A 23,280-nucleotide genomic window follows, 5' to 3' on the forward strand; every position below is an offset into this window, starting at 1 on the left:
GTCTCTAAACTTAGAGAACCAGTGGTAATACATATAAAAAGATCCTCTGTTTTTTGGTTGGTAATAACATATAGAAAGATCTTCCTACCCAAAAAAAATTAAATATGAAAACATTTTTTTGTTTTTGTTCTTGGGAAACTCATATAGAAAGATTAAGAGTTAGATATTTGCTTTTCTTTGAGAGTAGAGTGGGACTTTTTTCCTATTTCTATATGAGTTGAAAATTTTATGAACAGCTGGTATAGATGCTTAGATCCATTCCTTGTGACTTCTCCAATTGAGAGGGGTTGAGAAAAGTGGAGCTTGGATCTTCTATTTACATGGTTTGGAAAGAATTTTAATATATTCTTCTAGTTCTGTGATATGTGTTTAATCCACTCATCTAGTTGTTTTAGATTGATTACCGAAAAATAGAAGAATCGCCAATGCAAGATTGGTTGAATGGTAAGATTCATGCTTTTTAGTAGAGAAGTCGTGGGTTCGACTGACCCCTCATATATAAAAAGCCCCTATTCCAAAACGAAGAAACTTGTACCCGAAAAGAAACCTCTTGACCTTGCAATGTTTTTGTCTCATTTAGTTATTTATTTCTCTTGTTTCCCTTCCCTCTGTCTTTCTATTTAAAATTCTTAGGAGTTAGAATCTTATTACCAAAAAAACATAAATTAGGATCCACATGATATTAGATTTAATCGATTTTTTAAATGTTATTTTTTTCCTTTTCTGTACATTATTGTCTTTTCTATAAAGTATTGCATTTCTTCAAATATATATGTTCTTTAAAAAAACACACATATAATACAAGCTGCATACTTAACATATCAAACATAGTATTCATTATTTAATCTATTATATTTATTAGTAACTAAACGATTATTATTTATAATTCATAACTTATTATCATAATCAATTATTCATTAATAAGAGATAATTTTTTTTTTCGATAATAAAACAACGGAGTCAAGGACTCAAAGAGAAACTACAAGGAAGCAGCATCACAATCCGCCTCCTGAAGGATCTCCTCCAACCCGTGGGGAACATCCTAAAAGAACATCCAAGAGCTAAGTATAGGCAACTTAGCTAAGCTTTTAAAACCTCTTCAAAATTCTAGCCGCATATAACTCTATCATCGATTGATCTTATCTCCAACCGATCAAAAAGAGTTTGAGATATAGTTAAAGTGTCAACAAAAGTTGCAGAGTTTGATTGTAAACAAGTTGTAATTTAAATTCAAATAATATTAATATACATCTCCCACTCACTAATTTGACTGTGGAAGAATTCTCTCTCAAATGAAATTCGAACTCTAATTTATATTGAGATAAAATCAAGTTATATCATTCAACCTTGATTTTGTCCCATTAAAGTGAGTTTTTGCATTGAATTTTTTTTTTTATTTTATTTTATTATTATTTTTTTTTTTTTAGGGATCAAATCAGGTTGAATTATTTAACCCTGGTTTTATACCGTTAAAATGAGTTTTATCCGAAAAGTTTCTAGTTTGTTTTGAGATTAAACCAAATTATATTATTCAACCCTAACTTTGTCCCATTAAACTGTGTTTTTGCTTGGAATTTTTTACAATCTATATTGGGATTAAATCAGTTTATTTAACTAACTCTAAAGTTGTTTTAGTGCCTCTTTCATTGCAGGTGAAGGTCTCCTAATTCAATGATAAACAATATTTGCCATTTTTAGTTTAAATTGTGGTAAAGGTTGTATATAACCAAGGATATGTGAGTTTTTTTTTTTTTTCTTCGATAAACAACAATCTTATTCAAAGCCTGTGGGAGGTGGGGAGAGTGAACATAATTCCACTAACCACTTAACTTAAGAGATCTGCAATTACATTAAAACTCTGAGGCATATAGACAAGGATATAGTGTACAAAGTTATCCACCAAACCATGGATAGATGAGTTACAAACAAACAAACTGTAGATGAAAACAACCCTATTTTTCACATGCACTCAAAATGAAGTATATCATATGCATGCAAAATATGTAAAACACCAAATCCACCAATAGGAATACAATGCATGTGTGTTTTGATTTTGCTACTTGATGGATTTTATAGCGTACGATGGTAGGTACAGAGTGTGATAGGATCGAAAGTTTCAACCATTAACAATAATGGAACATGACTTGTTTGTGGAAATTAAGAGACATCATAGTCTCCAACTTTGAAAATTAAGAGACATCATAGTCTCCAACTTTGAAAATTAAGAGACATCATTGAGATTTCAATATCGACTGTTCGTCTTGCTTTCAACCATTTGCGAGCAGACGGGGGACAGTCGAGATTTGAATCTCCACCATTGGCAGAAGTTGTTGCGCATAATTTAACTTAAAATTTGTTTTAATACCTCTTTTATTGCTGGTGAAAGTTCGTAATTCAATGATAAACAATATTTGCCTAGAGTTTAAAATCTGTGGTAATTATTTCCTACTTTTGAAGTTGTATACAACCAAGGGATACATGAGTTACAAATAAACCATAGATGAAAACAAACCTATTTATCACCTGCACTGAAAATGAAGTATAGCATATGCATGCAAAATATGTAAAACACCAAATCCACCAATGGGCATACATTGCATTTGTATTTTGATTTTGCTACTTGATGGGTTTTATAGCGTAGGATGATAGAATAGGATATGATAGGATAGGATAGAAAGTTTCAACAATAATGGCACATGACTTGTTTGTGGGAGTTAAGAGAGACATTAGCATCTCTAACTTTGGAGGTTCAACTACAATGCCGCGTATTTAATATGCAGCACTGTGCTGTCAACGGTTGAAATCAAAACCTAGAAGTTGGCAGTAAATGTTGCGCATTAAATGCGGTGCAGCATTCAAATCTATTCACCAATATTGTCGATGTTTAATTTACCATAAAAATTATGTTCCAACTTTTTCATGATTAGTACCTACTAACTTTTTTTTTGTTAACGGTAGTTTTGTTTATCAATTACAACACTCTGGCTTTAAAACAAGATTAGTTCACAAGATCGGCCTAGTCATGGCAGAGTCATATTTTTTTCTTATAAATTATTAATACTTACATATGTATAACTCATAATAAAAAAAATTAAAATAACAAAATAAAGACATAACATATGAATGTATTTTGAGTCTGTCTTAAAACAAACATTTTGAAGTTGAGGAATTGATGGGTTTTGTTTTTTTAAATTTCTTTTTTGAAATAAGGATTTATTGTTTTGTTCAACTCTGATATTTTAAGAACCGGATCGTTCGCAGTTAATTGTTTATGCTTCTTTCCTTCATACCCAGAAAAAGAAAAGAGAAGAGAGAGCCCTTAACGCCTCTCTCTCTCTCTCTTTCCTCTGCCCTACTTCCTAAATATGTTTGAAACCTGAGGACCTCCCAGTCTCTCTCTTACTCACTCCTTCCCTTCCCAGTGGAGTAAAGCTATAGGTTTTCTCCACCTTGGGTTCTGGGTATTTAATGGTGAGTTGGGTTCTCTCAGAAATCAGAATGTGGTATAAGATGCCTTTCGTAACCCTTTAAGACCTAAGAAAGGGTGCTTCTTTAACAACCTCATTTAGAGTTTCCGAATGAGAGGGCGGAGCTCTTGTTCGACCAACAGATCTCAATCGCGTTCCGATCTGTGTTTCAGGTGCTTCCAGAGGTAGAGATTGGGGAACCGAGGTGAGTGAGTACTCCAATGGCAGTCCCATCCATTGATGAAGCGGACAAAGGAGCCATGAATATGGTCACCAATGGTCTCAATGTGGTTAATCATGAGGAGATTGCCAAAAACAACGAAGACGATATCGATTTCGATCCAGGTGCTCCACCTCCGTTCCGAATAGCCGACGTCCGTGCCGCCATTCCCAAACATTGCTGGGTTAAGAATCCATGGCGCTCTATGGGCTACGTCTTCAGAGATGTGGTTGTGGTCTTTGCCTTGGTTGCTACTGCAACTTACTTGAACAACTGGGTTGTATGGCCTCTCTACTGGATTGCCCAGGGGACCATGTTCTGGGCTATATTTGTTCTTGGCCATGACTGGTAGTTCCACCCTTTTCTTTTATTTCATTTCATTTTTGTTTCTTGTTTGGAATGGATTGGAATCCCCTGCTCTTGATTTCCACCTTGTTGACATAGTTTTGTGTTTTTATTTTTTACTTTTTATGATTATGTTGCTGGTGCAGCGGCCATGGAAGCTTTTCCAACAATCCTCGGCTAAATAATGTGGTTGGGCATATTCTCCATTCCTCAATCCTCGTCCCTTACCATGGATGGTATGTGTTGTTAAAGAGTACCCTGTCTTGTCTTTTTCCTATACTTGTAGGAATAATGGATCTCAATCTAAATTTTGATGAATGCTGCAGGAGAATTAGCCACCGGACACATCATCAGAATCATGGGCATGTCGAGAATGATGAATCGTGGCATCCAGTTAGTTGTTCCCTTTGTTTGTTTCTTGGTTGCTTTCTCATTAGTTTCTCAATCATATTTATTTTCTCAACTTGTCCATCGATTCTACAGTTGACCGAGGGGATCTACAAAGGGTTGGATGACTCCACCAAAAAGCTGAGATTTACTCTGCCTTACCCATTGTTGGCATACCCAATCTATCTGGTGAGTATTGTGTCTTGTTTGGCATTGAATGCAACAACCCCGAGAGCGTTTTTTTTCCCCCCCCCCTAAATACAGAAATTCTGATGCTAGCTTTTCTCTCTTGGTGGGCTGGTTAATAGTGGTACAGAAGTCCTGGAAAGGAAGGATCCCATTTCGACCCAAACTGTAGCCTCTTCACTCCCAGCGAAAGGAAGGATGTGCTCACCTCTACAATGTGTTGGTTGGCAATGGCGACATTGCTAGTTGGGTTGTGCTTTGTTTTTGGACCATTTCAAATGCTTAAGCTCTATGGGATTCCCTACTGGGTACAAGTGTTACCCTAATTTGCTGAAATTTCAACCATTAATTTTCAATCCACTCTCTGTTTTGTTTTCTTATAAAATGTTGATTATTTTATTTTGCTTTTGAAATCTAGATTTTTGTGATGTGGCTGGATTTTGTGACCTACTTGCATCACCATGGGCATGAGCAAAAGCTTCCTTGGTACCGCGGAAAGGTTGGACTGGATGAATTTTCAATTCTTCAAATTCATTGAATATACAAATTAAATGCAACCTGCTGCAGTTGTGGGACTCTAAATTAACTTTCTCAATTTAATATTTCTACTTGTTCTTCTGCACTGGACAGGAATGGAGTTACTTAAGGGGAGGGTTAACCACTGTGGACCGTGATTATGGATTGGTTAACAACATCCACCATGACATTGGAACCCATGTGATACATCATCTCTTCCCACAAATACCACATTATCATCTAAAAGAAGCAGTGAGTAGTATCCCATTAATTTAATTATGAGAAAGAAGCATCAAAGCATGCAGTGATGTGAAATTAATTTTTGTTTTCTGTGGTGACAATGCATGCAGACTGAAGCAGCTAGGCATGTTCTTGGGAAATACTACCGGGAGCCAAAGAAATCTGGGCCTATACCATTTCACTTGATGGGGAATTTGTTAACTAGTATGAGAGAAGACCATTTTGTTAGCGATACAGGGGATGTTATATACTACCAGACCGACCCTCAACTGTTTAAATCTTCAAAGAAGAAGTCCGAGTAGAATCCTGATCATCGTACGTGAAAGCATTATAAGCTGAAACATGTTGGTGGAAGGAAGGAGGGAGGGTTAACTGATTAATGATGGTATTTATAATAATTATTCTAATTTCAAGCTGAGATAGCCTGGCGATGATGTCAAGGAGAGGCGACGTGCTTGTTCTGTTGACAAAGAAGATGGTGCATGGCCCCTAGATATAAAGCAAATATAGGTATTTTTCAGTTTAGTTTGTATGGAAGCATCTGTAATGGGGTTTATTATCTATCTCTGCTGAAACAAGCAGATTTCTTGAATTGTTTTTCAGCATAAGCTTATGTATGATGAATTAGTTCTTCTTCATGTAATGATAGGCTAGAAATAGAAAGAAAGGAAGGAAGGAATTGAAGTATTTTAATTTCTATTTAGACTTGCTTGCTTTGTTGGTGCTTTGCTTGATGCTGTTACTAGTTTTCTTTTCCACATCTCAGAGGCCAGAGGCCCAGAGCCAGCAGCAGCTTCAACCCATAATGTCATATGTGGTCCACTCCTAAATTGTATTTTTTTTTTTTTTGATTTGTATTGTCAATTCAGATTCAGAACCCTATAATCTTCTCTCATAGCTTACTTGTTTGATACAGACCACCTTGGTCCACTTATGTCGGCTGTGACTGAGAAACCTTTTTTTTGGGGAGCCTTGATTGGTTTGGTGATGTGTTTGTTTGGAGAGAGACCCATATGCGCTTTTTGGGCTTTATTGGTTTTAGGGTTTGGGGGGACAAGCAATCAACCATGCACCGCCCTACCCCATTCTATTAAATCCCTTTTAAATCTGTCGTACACTTTTACCAATCAATCTTGGAGCCAAGCCAAGGCAACACTGCACAACAGGCATCGTCCATCCACCAGATCCACTTTGTCTTTAATTGGTAGCTATCCACCCTTCTTTACATTATCAAAGCTAACCGTTGCTTGCGCTGGCTTAGACAGATAAAGACCAGACAGAGAGAGAGAGAGATAAGGTAGGCAGTAGCACTAGTACGACACACCCCCTCTAGTCACTTTCCTTTTTTTAAGGCTGTCAACACTCCACAGAGATCCCAAATTGGATATGGCCACTTCTACCAAAACAAAAGATATGGCCACGGGCAAAGTATAAAGTATCGGTATGTATCCATGTTAGATGCAGATGATACAATATATTACATAATACAATACAATACTTGAGACAAGACGATACGTGTCTTGAATCACATGACCTACTTTAAACCTTACCTGTAATGTCTTCATAATGGAACAGTTGGTTGGACACAATTTATTTACTGAATTTGAAAAATAGAAATAAAATTTAAAAAATAAATTTTTCTATAAAATTTCAGTGTAGTTTGTTTGATTCACTAGAATTAGAATTGACAATTAAGAAAATTTGTCTACATGCTAATCTTCTCACTCTATTTCTTTTCAAAATTCTAATAAATTGGTAAAATTTGTATAAACTTATAAAAAAACAATAAAGTAATTCTCACTTTTAAAACTTTTCTACAAATTTTTTTTTTTCTCTCACCTTATTATATATAAGACAACTTTTTCAGCAAGTATCCGGCATTGCTAGAGGAGTGCCTCTTTTGCGTTGCCTCTTTTGTTGGGCTGTGTCGGAGGATATTTTTGTTTGTTGCCCACACAATCAGTGAGTGACAGTCACAAGAGTTTTGTTTCAGCACAAAGCCAGCAGGTATTGCTCCAAGAGTAACAACTTTTCCACGCACAATGAGATTCCTTTCATCATTTCGCCGGACTCATTACTCATAACTTTCATGAATTTTCACCCCCAAAACAAGAAAATTTTACTTTCGTAAATAGAGAGGAAACTAGTTAAATAGTGTTACGCACCTTACCTCAAAAGAAAAAAGAAAAAAGAATAGGATTAATTACCATTACGCCAAGTAACAACTTGTTCATGAACATTTTCAGGATTATTGATCCCTCGATCCTGCTAACAATCAATCATCCATGACCGACACTACTCTTGACTCTTCAAATGGGCTTTGTCTTGTCCTCCACCAAAGCTGAGTGTCGTCTCATTGCCCCCTGCTAGCTCCAATTCAGATTGTATGGCTGTGATCTCATCTTCGCGAACCATGTGTTTTCTTTTTCACTCCCCAGGGAAAATGGAAAAGATCCCAAGGAGATAAAAAGAAAGCCTCAACAAGGCATCAAATTCAATAGCAAAATTTGATTACCCTTTTTTTTTCTGGCAGAAAGTAGCAGAACTAGATAACAGGAAACAGCAACAAGTCCTCTCATCTCGAAAAGAACAGATACATAAACAATCCCCCAAAATTGAGATCCCTTACCCCAGCGCCAAAGGCAAACCCAGATGATTCAAGAGAAGTGAATGCCTGCCTCGTTAAACAGGGAAAGCAAATACAGGAAATCCACTTGCGTGAGCTTGGAAGACCTCTTCTCCTCAAAATCTCCTTGTTTCAACACACCCAGCACCTTTTCTTTGAAATCACACCCCTCCACGACTGCATCCCCATCATCCATCTCCATGTCATCATCATCATCATCTCTTCCATCCTCCATGTCCATATTGAGGTCCTCATTAGCCTATGCCATAGTAGAGACGTCCACAGCCATATCTGGATCCTCTGAAGACCCTTTATGTGAGAGCTGTAGCGACTGTAAAGTCTTGTAGTTCTTTTCGAGCAAAGAGAGGACAGATTTCTGCCTAGAAATGGAACCCAGAGTTTTATTCTTTCGGTTGAAACAAAGCCTGACTAATCCATCCCACTCCTTGAAATTCACTGGGGGAAGTGGTTTCCTTGGCTCAATTCTGACAACAGAAGAATCCACTTTAGGCGGAGGACGGAAGTTGTTTTTACCCACTTTAAGGAGATGGGAAACACGGGCCAGGAGTTGAGTGTTCACTGAAAGGCGGCAATAAAGAGTATCTCCTGGCTGAGCAACAAGTCTCATGGCGAATTCCCTTTGAAACATGATGACGGCACACCTGAAGGCTGGACGATGTGACAACAATTTGAAAGTGAGGGGAGAAGAAATTTGGTAAGGTATGTTTGCCACACAGATATCAAAGTAAGGAAGATCACACTTGAGCACATCTCCTTGGATCACCTGCAGAAAGTAGAAACCAAGGTTTCGCAAAGAATGGTAAACTTTGATTAGTTAAGCAGTAGACAAACAGGTACACTAGTATTGTAGAACAAGCAACAGAGAAAAGTACGTTCAGGGAGATATGAGGACGACACCCCTATAAACGTAATTTCACTTTGTCACAAACAGACGAGCAAAAATTAAATACACCATGTTGTGAAGAGAAAATTTGGTTGCCTCTATGGTATTTTCTTAGTCTCCATGACACCCCTGAGAACGGAATACTGTTTGTGTCCAAAGGTGAACAAAGCCCCCATTCAATATTTTTTCAGTTAGATGGGACTTCAAAAAATGAATATTTTGACGAAAAACGAACAATCATGACAAAACCAAACAAGATAGTGATAAGTAAGCAATATACAAGAAACAAACTAAGAGCCTGCTGATAATCTCTAGTGGCATTCTTTGAGTGGAAATTACATTGCCCATCCTTAAAGAGACAGTTTGTGGGTCATGGACCAGGTATCAGCAAACCTCAAATGCCTGCTAATGGAGGTTAAACAAATCTACAAGAGGCAATTAGAGGATGAGGAAATAAATAACATGAAAACAACTCTTCAGAACACATGTATGGAGAAACAATTCATCAGAATGACATCTTTATGGAGAAATCATTCAACAAAAAGTGAATACATGATCATGGAATGAGGGCTGCAATCCTTGTCAACTCCAAACAACCCCCTCCCCTCTTTTTCCAGAAACAAAGAAAAAATCCAGTGAACAGATAAAAAGGAATGTAGCCTAAAAATATATTTATGAGACCTGAATTGATACCTTCAATCGATTGGAATGAGTCCCCTGAAAGCGACGCTGCAACTCAAGAACCATGCGAGGATCCAATTCAACGGCGATCACTGACTTACCAGCCTCAAGTAATTTCTTTGTAAGGTTACCTGTACCAGGACCAATTTCAAGGATAACATCCGTGCTCTTGATTCCTGCTTTCTGAACTATAGAGTCGACAAGCAGAGGGTTCTTGAGGATATGCTGTCCTTTTGATTTGTGGAAAGGAATGCCTCCCTGGAAAATTGCAACTCGCGCAGGTTTTTCCTTCCTGATCTTTCCACCCGCCATGATTAAGCAGTGATTTGAGTGTGGACGGGAAAGAGTTGAGAAGATAAAAGAGCTTTTACTTTCCAGGCATTCTCAGCTCGCTGCTACCTACAAAGCCCAGGCCATTATTGACAACCAAATGCATATGGTATGTTTTGAGTATTAACCAATTTGACTTGAAATTCAGTAATACTTTTAAAAAGTTTGGCTCAAAGTTGAAACTGATAAGTTTATGTACTTGATATTCAGTACATAATAGGTGCATAATCCAATTAGGGCAAATAATATCAATTTATAGAAAGGAAGCATAGCCAAGTCAATTAAGCAGTTATATACTCTATACTAAATGTCCCCCCCTCTACCCTGGAAAAAAAATGCCATAAAATTGATAGATAAAATAAATCCTTATATTAACTCAAAATTTTGAATCTTTACATCCACAAAATGATGCAATTTAGATTGAAGCAATTAGAAGAACTAGGGGCAAACCTAAAATAACCTTAAGAGAAAATGTGAGAAAAGCTATGATTTACTTAGGCCTTGTATCTAGTATGGCCTCAAATGGAGCTGATTGAAAGGCAAGGATCCATGTAACTAACCCCATTTAGTTGGAAAAAGCTTGTTGTTGTTGTTGTTCCATCCACAAAATGATGATTACATTCTTCTAATGGAATCACAATTTGCATAATGAAGAAAGATATGCAAGTGTTTACCCAAAAAAAAAAAAAAAAAGATATGCAAGTAACAAAAATAAGATTAATAAATCCTTTGGTAATTATTGCCTGCTCCATTATTAGGGGGCTTAGTAATGGCTAAGCTTGTTGAAGAAATTAGTAAATAAATACGGAATGCCCAGCACATGGGATGGAAGCAGTAGGTTCTCCATGGACAGTAGAGGAGTTTGGAAGGGCACTCTGCAAATCCTTTTACATCTAACCATTATTTATTTTTATTTTTTTTCTTTCGGTAAGATTCTATCTTACTTGATAGGCCTGTTTAGAAGTGGGGGAGAGCAACAAGTGGGGTTCTGAAACCCCATTTTTTGTTTCCTAACAACAATCCCACCACTGATGGTACAGCTCTTGTGATTATCTGAGTACCGATTCATGGGATAGGATAGGGCAGATTCAGACGAAAACTTAATGGAACCACACTTGGCAGTTAGGTGAGTGATTGTGAGAGGATTCTCTACCTTGCATTCAGCAAAGAACAATGCTCGAGTCTTTTAAGGTTGCAAAGCGAGTGACAGAGTTCTGGGCTTTCTAGTTAAATTAAGAGAGTATGAACATTGAAAGGAGAACTGGATTCAGGCAAAAAAAGTTAGGATGTGGAGATGTTCAGCAAAAACTAAATCAAGAAAAAGAAAAGGGATCCAATTTGTTAGAAAAAAATTCTTCCAAAAAAAATATATATACTGACAATTTTCAGATTGTATATGTAAAACCAGGAAAGCTCCTCCCTGCCCACCACCAAACAATTTGAAAAAGTTACAGAGTTTTGGATTTTCAGCAGTGAGCTGTTGTGGATTCAGCAGAGATGATGTGAATTCAGAAGCGAACCTGGTGAACTTCACATACTGGTTAGGCAAAATAGACTTTTATCTTCTATGTCAAACAATAGGTGAGATGTAAATTTTTTTTATACCTGGTGGTTATTCTGTTCCTCTGATAATTCCCAGATTTGATACTGTTTGCATATTCTGCCATACAGTGTTAAGTTTTGACAACTTCAGTAACTTCCATAGTTGTCATGGCAACTGAGGCAAATTTGGCCAGTTGGGCGGTGAGGCAATGAAGTGCCTCAGCTTCAAGGCGGTTAAGGCATTTGAAGTTATATTTTTAGTGTACGTCCAGTACACTCTTATTCATCATAAATATACATATATATATATATATATATATATATATATATATGAAAAAACTAACATTAGGCTACCTTAAGTCATCCAACAGACCAAAAACAATATATAGTAATTCACTAGGTCCTAACTCCTGAATAAATTGTAAGTAATTAAGTAGTATTAGATTTACAGGGGGGGGGGGGGACCCAGTAATTCATAATTTATATAAAGTAGCATATTATCATCAACTGTTCAGTTCAAGATATTAATAAATTTAAAAAGAATCAGTAATTCATATCAGCAGGAGTCTACACTATACCACAACCAAATTATAGCAGGAGTAAAACAAATACAACTGGAGAATAGCAATTAACAAACTACAGCAGGATGACTGAAACTGGATATTGCATTAAAAAAAATGACTATTGGAGTTGCAGACTCGCAGAAAAAAAAATTACCTATTCGGCTGAGAAGAAGTTGCCGGAGCCGGATAAGAGAATTGCCGGAGTTTTTTAGAATTTAACCTTCTCGAAATTGGACTGTTAGGATGTTAGTGTTTCAAGAAAGGCGGAAATCTGGAAGTAGGATTTTTAGGTTTCAGATTGGGATGAAACCTGGTTATAGATTTATAGTGCGCGAGAAGTTCAGATTTCAGAGAAGGGTTCAATCCAAAATTGGGCCAATTTGGATGGCTGAGCCTCAATTCCTAAAATTTTGGACAGTTCAGTACGGGAGTTGGAGGCTGGGTTTTGGGTCTAGTCTAGGGATTGTGATGGAGATGTCCTCAAACTATTGACGAGTTTTTGTGACTAGAATGGCTGGGGAAATTTAAGTTGCAGGGTTTAGGGTTTTAGAAGGAAGTCAGGGTTCTAATAGATAGATGAGTCTGTAACATGGATCTATATGTTCCGGAATTTAGGTTGAACAGGTTTGTTCAGAAAAGAGGGGCTAATTTCTAAGGTTTAAACAGAAGGAGGTTCTTGGCTCAATCATTCAGCAGGTCAGGATTGAAGGGAAAACCAAAAAATTCTAAGGGCAAGAAAAGGGAAGATGAATTGTCCTGATTCTCCTGAAGGCTTGCTTCACTTCACTGTTGATATGATCTTAAATGCTGCAACTTGTAGGGACGATGACAGAAGACCGATTCCAGTAGTCGGTTCAGAGAACTGGATTTTAAAGGCCAAAACTCTCCTTAAAAACACCAAGAGCTTGCAGCCTGGGTTGGGTTTAAACACCAAGCTTCAGCAAAGAGTTTGAATAAACTTGACAAGCCTAGATTAGATTATAAACACCAGACAAATCCAATGCAGAGAGGACAGCGGCGGCAGTGCCGAGCAATTGGGGATTTTTATTTGCTGCACTAGAGCAGCCTGCACCCATGGTTCAAACTTTTGCCACGCGTAGAGAAAAGAATACAACGGCTAGAAGGGAAAATCCTGGAATATGAACGTAAATATGATTTTCTTTTTTCACGTTCAAAGGTTTGCTATTATAGAAATTTACACAAGAAAACCCTTACTTCCTTCTCCTGAGCCGACGACTCTACCACGGCAAAGCTGCGAGCATGCAATTGAGAAATCGAGGCAACGTTCGCTATTTCGTCAAAGGCTGAGAATACTTCTTCGCCCACCTCAAATCCCCATCTCAAGCTTTTTTTCGTTCATAAACTTTTTAGTCTTTGATTTGTCGAGTCCCCTAATTAAGGTTTTTCCTCTTGATTCGGCTGTGGACAGAAAACTCGCGAGTGGAGGTATGAAAACGATTTTTCTCTATCTCTCTCTTTGTGCTAAAACCAACTCTCTCTCTCTTTGTGTGTGCTAAAAACAATCTCTCTCTCACGGATCTTCTCTTCTTCATGGATCTGTTTCGAATTTCCCTTTCGTGCTACCGATTTTCAAAAATCTCTCCATTGCACGGCTTGAGAATTTTCTAGGCTGAACTTCACTGCCTTGACCAAATGTGAGTGGTGAAGTCAGGTAGATTGATTCGGGTGCACATAGGATTTGGGAAATTGAAGATTGAGTCGAATAGAGTTAGGTACTTAATTTTGTAAATTTAAAAATTTTAAACCTTAGATGTAAAGATAAAATTTTATACCTACATATATATACCCTACAATTTTTCTTAGAACTGTGGGATTTTTTTCTTTTTTACGATGTAGCCAAATCTTGGCTTGCTGCTGCCCGTAAGTAAAAATTCAGCAATTGGTTTCTATAAATCTCTGAAGTTCTTAACAAATAAATATTTGAACTACTAATTTTACCTTTATTAATTTATTTTTTTATAATAATTTTATTTTCATGCCTTCATTCTATTGTTTCTTCTCTCTAAGTTGAGCTCCAAATGATCCGAACCTATGCTTTGCAAAATGGTATACCAAGCTGTCTAAGCTCTCTGGGTGACACAAATATGAAGACAAGAAATTTCTCAACCTTTGCTCATTAATGAAGAGGCAAGAAATATTTCTTATTTGTTGTATTTTTTTTTTTTAGTAAATTATTTGTTTGTTGGTACTTGTGACTAGCAATAAATGATTTGGTGTTTAAAAGAAGACTTTGGACCCTTGTTGATGTAGCCCAGCGAGCCTTTGAAGCCCATATGGAATTTTGGTCATCAAAGAAGCCCACAGAAAAAGTTAAGCCCTGCCCACCAAGGTCAAAATATCAAATACTTTGGAGGCCAGTTGGACACCATCGAGCCCAGGTACTTTCAAAATTAATTGTGACACGGCCTATTCAAAAGAAAAGCAATTGTTAGGTTTGGGCTTAATCATTAGAGACCATATGGTAAACATCATCTATGTGGTCTCAGAGCCTGTAATTGGATCATCGGCATTTCAAAGGAAAGCTCTAGCACTTTGATCATCTCTCTTATATGGCCTAAGTGAAAACCTTTAACACATTGTGGTGGAATCAGACTGTCAAGAGCTCATCAATCTACTTCAAAACCCTCAAATTAAGACCAAGACCTTTGTCTGTTGACCCCATAATTGCAGATATTCTACACTTGCAATCCCTATTTTGATAATGTGCTTGAAGCTTGAAGCCAATCGGGATTGCTAGATGTTGGCGAGATCCTGGGTTATGTCTAATTTGCAAGTGAATTGAGATTGTCTAGTAGTAACGGTTAATGCCCTTCAGGGACTTAGAACATCCTTAGATACAAGAGTAGGCGTCTAATAGTTGAAATTTCTAAGCTTTTTGTTTTGTTTAATGTTGTGTTGTTTAAGTTTATTTCTAGATCATATAATATATTTTTAGAGTGTCTAAGACTCTAACCGAGGCGCCAGTCGTTTAAATCTTTGAAGACATACGGTTAACAAGGACAAACCCAAAGTCAAATGCCCCTTTCAAATGCTCTTTGAAAACTACTACTACAATTATGTTTGGGCCAATTTTGTTAGTTGTGGGCTTGTAGCCTCGCCTTCCCTTTAGAGAAAACTTGCAAAGTAGAGGAGCTCCATTATAGACCATGAAAACAGAATCGTCTACTCAAGGGAGGGAGATTCTTATTCTGACCGTACCAAGTAATCTAATTAATGGGTACCGTTAAGTGGGGCTTTTTTCCCACGTCCAACATTAACATCAACTTTTAAACATGGAGCCCGCTCACTCGACCATTTCTAAGCTTTATCTGCTGCTGCACATTAAGTTGTTAACTGTGATGTGTACAGTCGAGATCGAAATGAGACTCGATCTTAGTTTCTAGTTTCGATCTCAACCGTACGAACATAATACTTGCATTTAATGTGCAGCACCGAAGCAATTTAACCCCTGCCATTTATTCCCTCGCTTAACATTCAAATTTTCCCTTTTGGCTTTTCCTACGGTTCTTTGATTCCTCTCTTTCTGTGCTGTGCTGCTTTCCATTACTCTGCTTTTCAGTTCAAATTCACATCTCTCCTTCACAATTCTCAGAAACAACACTGTTTCCTGAATCGTCTCGTTTCTACGCTCCATCCATGAAGTTCTCGTTCTGTTTTTCTTCTTCGGACTCTTCTCCCACCTCTCCCTCTGATGGAAATCTGCAAGCTACTTCCCGAATTCGGAAGACCAAGTCCCGGTGTATCTTACGCCGTCTCCTCTGCGGAGGTAGTCTCCCTACCCACCCGTGTGACCAGATCAAAGAGTCCTCCCAGTGCGAGGAGGAGGAGGAGCTTCTTCAACATCAAGATTCTTCAGAGGTTGACAAGATCGAAGCTCCTCCTCCTCCACCACCACCACCACCACCACCAGCAGGGATCGTTGCCAGATTAATGGGTCTCGAATCAACGCCGGAGCTCAACTGTATTCCACCAGGAAAGCCCCCAAATTCTATCGGCCGTAGCAGGTCGTTGAATGCAGCGGAATTCTCATCTAAATTCGACAAACGGAAGCATCGTATGGTCGGGAAGTCTGTGTCGTTTCGTGACCCTCCCACTTTCATACTGCTTGAGACTGCTGATTTCTTTCTGCTTAGCTTTGAGAACGTTTCAGAAAAATTCAAGGATTTGGGATCCAAGGGGGGGAAGAAATCCGATATGGGTTCCGAACATTTGAAGCAGAGGAAGGTGGAGACGAATGAAAAGGAAAGCAAAACAGAGACAGTTCTGGCGAGGAATAATAAGAATAAGCAGAACAAGAAACAAGACAAAAAGAATGATGACAGGAAACAGAGGAGGAGAATCTCGGATCCGTGTTTGGCTTCTCCTGGCAATAATATTGACGTTTACAGAAAGTTTCCCAACTTAGCGAAGACGACAAGTCCACCAAAGCATAAACAATACAAGGAATTACTCACAGCTCCAAAGAAGCAGCACCGCTTGCCGCCTCTCATGAAATTCGAATCCGAATCTGACTCAGAAAACTCGAGCCCAGTCTCTGTTCTTGATGTGGGTGATTTCTTAATTGATACCAGAACTCCTTTACCAGGTTTGTTTCCTCCATCCAATGCACCTTCGCATAATTCAGATTAACGTTCAAAGTTCTTATGAGAGTCTCGAAATGATCTTCTTTTTACTCATTCATCTTAATTTCTGCCTTGTCCTACATAAACGTCCACGACAGAGAAAGAAGTGAAGCCTGGAGGGTCAAGAGGGATCGATGTGGAACTATGGAGATGGATCTGCAAATTGGCAAAAGACGAGGTGGTGCATTCAAGTAAGATTTCAAGAAAGATACCAAAGCAAGAGGAGGTGGCAGAGATAGGAACCGAGTTTGGTCTACACATAGTTGACCAACTTTTGAATGAGATCATATATGAGCTCCATGACTGCTCTGCTCATGAAGAAATTGAATCGAGCTGCTCCTCTGCTTCTGTTTCTTCTCATTCCATCGTAGTTTGTGAGTACATTACCTCAGGTCCTCAACAAATGTATCTTCTACCCAATAATTGGGAGCCAACTTCCATTGGTGTGAGTGAGTGTCAAATTTGAACTTTAAATCTATATACTTGTTTGAGGTGAAGTACCCAGAAGACGAGCTACGAGCTTGATCTTGGAGAATCTGTAATGTCCCTTATACCAAAATAGAGTTGTAATATGCTAGGAATGTTATGGATATATCATATGAAAACACCTTGTTTTTTTTGGTATTTATTTTCGTTCTCATATTTAAATCGAGATATTCAGTTCTATGTATATTTGGTATTTTCATGATTCATAATACACAACCTGTATTTTGGGGGAGAATGCGTGGCTCTTTTTGGGATTTTGCTTAGGTTTAGTGTATTAAATGACACAATATGGGCTGTCGGATCGAGATCTTGATTAGAATCTCGGTCCGATGATGGTTCAACGCATTTATGGCATTGAACTCAATCAAAATCCCTCTTTTTAGGCTAATTTTAATATTCAGCTGCCCTAGTCATTACAAGTTGAGGCTATGATGGGAAAGATTCAATATTTTTAGAAATAAAATATTTAACCTAGGTTTAAAGTATCGGTATCGAGTATTGTATCCGTCAAATAATTTTAAGAGACGTATTGTCCAATATCGTCTATTTATTGCTTTGACTAATGTATTTGAGTGCAATTCAATGGAGAGACGAATCAAGATATATCGTATCGGTTGGGTCAAATATGAATACGTATAGGCTAGGTCAAATATGGATACGTATCGGCTAGTATCATGGGATACTTTAAACCTTGCATTTGACACATATTTCTTCCAAACCCTACTAGTCTATTCTCACCTTTATCTCACAATCTCTCCTCTTTTTGTTTCTTTTTAATTTCTTGGAATCAAAGTGCAAGTCTACTCTTGTCTCTCCCTTTCTATTCCCTCTTCTATGGCTAAGACTGAAATTCATTCTCGTCGTTCTCTCTTTGTTTTGTTTTCTTTGGATAATTTACAAATCAAAACAAAGGGGGTTTTCAAGATGGAGAAAAAGAGGAGAAGAAATCAAGGGAGAACAATATGTTGCACTAACGGTTTTAAACCACATAGTAAAGGGGTGGTAGGCCCACCTGCAAATATTAAAAAAAGAACAAGAATAAAAATCTCAATAGGCCCCATGTAGTGAAGGGAGCGCAGTGTTCTCCTCTAATAGAGAGCTGATCGGGACTTGAAGAGAAGAGACCGTTAGGTTTGAAAAAAGCCTTTTTGGAATCAATTTTCATTAACCTTTTCAAACAACTTTTTATTTTGATAAAACTTATTTTTTTGTTTTATAACTAATTTTGAACAATAGTTATCAAATAATCTCATTTTTTTTACCAAAATATTAATTTCTTTTAAATAGGGAAAAATGAAAGAGTCAAAAGACCCTAAGAAAGCTTGTCCATTGTCTTTCTTATTATATATTTTTTTTCTTTTTCTTTTTAATATAGATTTTGGGAGAAGGTTTCTTAGTCTGCCATACAAATTAGATGGGTTAAATTTTATAGATTTGAGATCCTACAGTAACTCTTTACCCCAAAAAACCTAAAAAGATCATACAGTATCTCGGTTAGATGTGAAGCTTTAAAAACCAAAAACTGCTTCAAACCAATCCAAACTACCAACTACCAACTACCAAATGACAAAACAAAGGTACCGTACACCATAAAAGCTTTGGAAATTGTTCTCACCATAAAAACATTGAATGGATTGGATTGGATACACCAACCATCCACCTCATTTTTAATGACTAAAAATGACTACTAACCGTCTGGTTTAATTAATAAATAATAATCAAGGTCTTTCATAAAAATAAAATTTATAATTAAGGTCATCAACAGTAGGAGTAGGACACACACCTGCAGTTATGTTAATTGCAAGACGGAAAAAAAGAGTTCTACCTATTGAACAAGGTTTGAAGGGGTGGGTCTTCTTCATACCTTCTTAATACCAATTAAACCAAAACGTTTGGTCATCTTAAAACAGAGAGAGAGAGAGAGAGAAAGAAGAAAGAAACCACATCGTTGGTGGTGGTACAAATCAATGGTTATAGACTCATGCATCACTATTAGAGATATTTCCACTGAAAGGCCAATTATATTGAAGGGATGAAAATGTTAAAATAATTAATAATTACCATTGAAGGGTTGTTCAGTTGCGTAGTTGATTTAGAATAATCGACTTCTCGTGGTGAAGAGGTAAGGAGTTCAATATTCTTTATGGTGTATATATATATATATATATATATATATATATATATGTAATAGTCCCCACCCTTGATGCTAAGTTACCAACCTAAAGGACCCTGACCTCGATTATGAGAGGGCATTTATGGAAAGCAACTATTAGATTCTGGTGAGCATGATTTTGAATCAGATTCCAACCGTTATTTGGCAAGTCAAATGAGCTCAATTAAGAATAAATGCAAAAGTGATCAGAGTATGAAACCCCAACATCCTCATCAGAATCAAGGAATCTGGGAGGGGAAGGACCCTTTCGAATCAAATCTGGCTTAATTTTAAGGCATTTTGGCTTGTTTCCTCCCCCAGAAGGGCACCAGGATAATCACGGCTGTTCTCAACCACTGGGCTCGTTCCTATTTTTCTCTTTGAAACCCGTGTATCTCTCTTCTTTCCCCACCAGCTCTCATATCAACACAGCCAAAGATCACACAAGATAAGCAGACTTCATAATCCGAATAAGTAGTGACATTCATATGCAACAAAGTTATAATTCGATTAAGTAGTGACATTCATATGCAACAACGTACAGTTAAAAAAAATAATAAAAAATTACAGTCATTCAAATGATATTATGAACAGTGTCAGTGACGGAGTTGACTAAAACCAACTCTCACAACCAATTTCTTCCATGTTTTATACACCCTCTTCAACTTTCATCTGCTACGCATCTCTTTCTGTTGGTCTTCTCAGCAAAACCTACAAAAGAATGATTACCCTTGCTTCCACAACCACCCCCCACCAGAAAACCAAAAAACACACCTTTCAGAGTATGACAATCCCAGAACCGGAGGAAAAAATAAAAGAGAACCACGAATGTAAAGAATCCCTTTCTTGGGGTAAACCCAAGTTCCAACAGAAACACCTTCTTTAAACCTAGAACTAAGATTATACCAGTTTAATTCTGACGCAGTGCTCACTGTTCTTCCTGCACCAATTTTTCTGTGTTCCCCGCGCTAATCACATGTAAAGAATGTTAATAGAAATAATCATAACAAAAAGGAGCAGACGAAGGTTATCAAGTGTCACTAGCGGCAGGCTTCAATAAACCACCATCTGCTCCTGATCCATGTAAAGTTGCTCCACCCAGGGAGATGTTGTCTCTGAACTGACCCCGTTGTTGCGATGATACTGCTCCTGCTCCTGCTCCTGCTCCTGCTCCTGCTCCTGCTCCAAATCAAATGTCTCCGCCCCCACAGACTGGGGATCTTTCATCAGGGGCTCCACCCAAGAGAAGTCTGGCTCCATTGAGTCTGCACTGTTATTGCGGTTACCGTTTCTGAACCCAAATGATGCTGATTTCCTCAGCTTGTCCAGTTCCTCTCCTTGAACACCCCAGTCCAACTTCCCACCTGGTGAACCCCAATCAGAAAATGTTGAAATTGGACTTGGAGCACTGGAAAACCCAGCATGGCGACTAGCTGGACTGAAACTCTGGCTCCGGTTTGCAAAGGCAGCTGATCTCAAATTCATTACACCAGCAGCTGTGGCTGCTGCTGCTGCTGTTGCTGATGGGTCAAACCCAAACGATGAAGCCATCCTCACTGGAGAGGAAGGCACATTGGTTGAATAGCTAGATCGAAGCTGCTGGTTCATGTTCTGGCGCATCTGGACTCCAGATGGAGATTGCAATGGCGCTTGCAATGGAGGAGAACTAGCAGCTTGCAGCGACAACCCATGTAATTGAGACAACATTGAAGGATCAAGAGATCCAAAAACATCACCAAGATTAGCAGGATTCACCACACCAAGCCGACTGTACTCCATGGTTCCTCTACCAGGTGATGCAGCAAAGGAAGCTGCAGCTGCCATGGAATTGTTCCAGCTGGATTGAGAAGACAGGGTAGACATGTCGTCCATCAATTGTTTCCGCTGTCGTGAATGCTGATTATCAAAAGCAAGCAATTCTAGCTCCAAATCCGAATCTCTCGCACTCGATGTAGTCTTCAACCGGCTCCCAGGGAGCTGTAGGATTGGCGGCACAAGACCAGGTTGGTTCTGCCACAGTGCACCCCCGTTGGGAGAGGAACAAGTTGCAGATGGTGACATTGGTGGCGTGGTAGTAGGATGCATCATGCCAGATGGACAACCAAGCGCCAGAGGGCTCATTGAGCTCATGTCCATGGAAGAGAAGCAAGCGCCAGATGACCTGGGTGATGGCACAGCTGACCCCGTTGAGGCATACAAGGGACGTAGCTCCTCACGCTTGTGAGCAAAGAAGCACACCCTTCGATTGCAGTTAGTTTCATCATTGCACAGCCTGGTCCGGTACTGTGCTGGATGGAGCCAACACTCAAACACGCCATGTGCATATTCACAGGCATCCCCGTGCCTGCAAGATCCCTTGCGGAATTCCGGACATGGGACACAGCTGTAGTGATACTTCCTTGGGTCACGGCGCCTTGCGTTCTCCCCTGGATGAACAAATGGGCACTCAGTCCAGTCATGGGAATAAGCCCTCGAACAGGGCTTCACCTTAAAGGTGTACATCCTAAACTCATCGGTCCCGTACATCCCATTCTTTATGTCTGGGAGGGATAGGTCAATTGGGTACTCTTTCTTCTCGGGCTGATCTTTATCTTTTGGAGCCTGTAGCGTCTGCAGCAACTGTTGTTGCTGCTCTTCTTTCTGTTTATCAGTCTCATCGGTAGAAACCCATCCCTCCTCAATATTGCTACTTCCTTCCAACATCATCTCCAACACCTTCCTCCTTGAATAATGGGAGCACTTCAAAACTGGAGGAATTAAGTCACGGGGGCGATTCCCATTTGCATCAACGGAATTAGCATCCGCAGATACATCTAGCAATTGCTTGACAACTTCAGGCGATGCAGCAGAACCACCAGCAACAGCACAGTGGAGGGCAGTTGCACCATCGGAACCACAAGCCCGATTGACATCAACACGGCCTGTTTCAATGATATATGCCAAAATCTCAGTACTTGCGTACATGGCAGCGATCATGAGTGGAGTTCTTTCCTCAAACCCCATCTTCTTTGATCCAATACACCTTCCGTACCAGAAGCTGGTCTCGTCCACATTGCAACCTTCTTCTTCCACTGCACTTCTGAAAGTAATCAGATCATCTAAAGCCGATGCTTCGAGCAAAACAGAGATCGAGCTAACAGAAAGAAATCCATCCTTTTGCCTCTGAGATTCTTCTCCTTCCATGAAAAACGCAGGCATATTGGCTTTCCTCTTAGAACCACTGCACATGGAAATTGTTGTTCTTCTCCGTTTACCTTCTCTCAGCAGGAACTACAGGAGCAAAATTTTCACACCCGTAAAATAGATTCATCCAAAAGAAAGAAAGAAAGAAACAGAAAAGAAAAGAAAAGAAACCGACTGTGGTAGCAGTAGCTGTTAAGAATTTGAAAGAAAAAAGGATCCCTTTTAGGGAGGGGGGTTTGATCAGGACCGAAAGAATGCTTTCCCATTGTTAAAAGTATAGGATACCATCGATGACCCATTATCAAATATGTACTAATACTATGAAGCAGAGAAGAAAATTCGTTTTAGGGTTTGAAAGAATTTAAGGTTGTATACGAAATAGTCAATTTAGTCGAGAGAAAAATATCAAACCCTTTGGCATCATTCAAAAATCAATCCCTAGTGACCAAATTATCTCAAAAGAAAGCCAAAGATAGTCAAAGAGATGAATATAATTAAGGTGTTTTCACTTGAGAAATCTCTGCAAGTTAGACCCGAAGGAGGACCAACAATCAAGAAGATCAGCATACCTTGGCACAGAGACTATGTAGTTGACGGAAGACCTCGATCTATGTTTGCAGAGGAGCCTCTCACACTTTCATCCCTCTGAAGCCCTCCTCTCTTATATATTTGAAGGAGGAGAAGATGGATGAAGCAAGAAAACAGACAAGAATCCAAGAACTCTTTATCTTGAGTTGGGTACCTTCCGTTGCTCCGTTGAGTTGGGTCAAAAAGGCAACGAAGCTACCGCTCCCCTCTTCTTCTTCTCT

General features: G+C 38.7%; 2 protein-coding genes and 2 pseudogenes across 4 annotated transcripts; 2 read left to right on the top strand and 2 right to left on the bottom strand.

The window, feature by feature from the left end:
- Positions 1-3,283: 3,283 nt before the first annotated feature.
- Positions 3,284-6,064, top strand: LOC149028184 (temperature-sensitive sn-2 acyl-lipid omega-3 desaturase (ferredoxin), chloroplastic-like). The gene is made up of 8 exons (XM_089169032.1): positions 3,284-4,035; positions 4,179-4,268; positions 4,359-4,425; positions 4,516-4,608; positions 4,728-4,913; positions 5,024-5,104; positions 5,236-5,373; positions 5,472-6,064. The coding sequence occupies exons 1-8, from the start codon at positions 3,689-3,691 to the stop codon at positions 5,661-5,663; spliced, it is 1,194 nt and encodes a 397-aa protein (XP_089025158.1). The 5' UTR covers positions 3,284-3,688; the 3' UTR covers positions 5,664-6,064.
- Positions 6,065-7,547: 1,483 nt separating this feature from the next.
- On the bottom strand, positions 7,548-13,719 carry LOC149028185 (ribosomal RNA small subunit methyltransferase-like; annotated as a pseudogene). Its single transcript, XR_016175624.1, has 3 exons — positions 13,223-13,719; positions 9,585-9,971; positions 7,548-8,771 (listed from the first exon to the last, which is right to left on the bottom strand). The product of XR_016175624.1 is annotated as a ribosomal RNA small subunit methyltransferase-like (transcript).
- Positions 13,720-15,577: 1,858 nt separating this feature from the next.
- On the top strand, positions 15,578-17,250 carry LOC149028186 (uncharacterized). Its single transcript, XM_089147862.1, has 2 exons — positions 15,578-16,613; positions 16,749-17,250. Exons 1-2 carry the CDS (start codon positions 15,665-15,667, stop codon positions 17,114-17,116), a joined length of 1,317 nt encoding a protein of 438 aa, XP_089003988.1. The 5' UTR covers positions 15,578-15,664; the 3' UTR covers positions 17,117-17,250.
- Positions 17,251-19,445: 2,195 nt separating this feature from the next.
- LOC149028187 (zinc finger CCCH domain-containing protein 66 pseudogene) lies at positions 19,446-23,280 on the bottom strand (annotated as a pseudogene). The gene is made up of 2 exons (XR_016175626.1): positions 23,041-23,280; positions 19,446-22,558 (listed from the first exon to the last, which is right to left on the bottom strand). The product of XR_016175626.1 is annotated as a zinc finger CCCH domain-containing protein 66 pseudogene (transcript).

The sequence above is a fragment of the Hakea prostrata genome, chromosome 1, assembly GCF_041222555.1.
Source record: "Hakea prostrata isolate BN-2017 chromosome 1, UWA_Hpros_2, whole genome shotgun sequence".
NCBI classification, from domain to species: Eukaryota; Viridiplantae; Streptophyta; class Magnoliopsida; order Proteales; family Proteaceae; genus Hakea; species Hakea prostrata.

What these genes read in the sequence shown, in the direction of transcription:
- LOC149028186 (XM_089147862.1), top strand. Translation starts at nt 15,665, where the DNA reads ATGAAGTTCTCGTTCTGTTTTTCTTCTTCGGACTCTTCTCCCACCTCT. An exon ending in TACCAGAACTCCTTTACCAG is followed by an intron (nt 16,614 to 16,748) that starts GTTTGTTTCCTC and finishes CGTCCACGACAG; the next exon opens with AGAAAGAAGTGAAGCCTGGA.
- LOC149028184 (XM_089169032.1), top strand. Translation starts at nt 3,689, where the DNA reads ATGGCAGTCCCATCCATTGATGAAGCGGACAAAGGAGCCATGAATATG. An exon ending in TTTGTTCTTGGCCATGACTG is followed by an intron (nt 4,036 to 4,178) that starts GTAGTTCCACCC and finishes TTGCTGGTGCAG; the next exon opens with CGGCCATGGAAGCTTTTCCA. An exon ending in CTCGTCCCTTACCATGGATG is followed by an intron (nt 4,269 to 4,358) that starts GTATGTGTTGTT and finishes TGAATGCTGCAG; the next exon opens with GAGAATTAGCCACCGGACAC.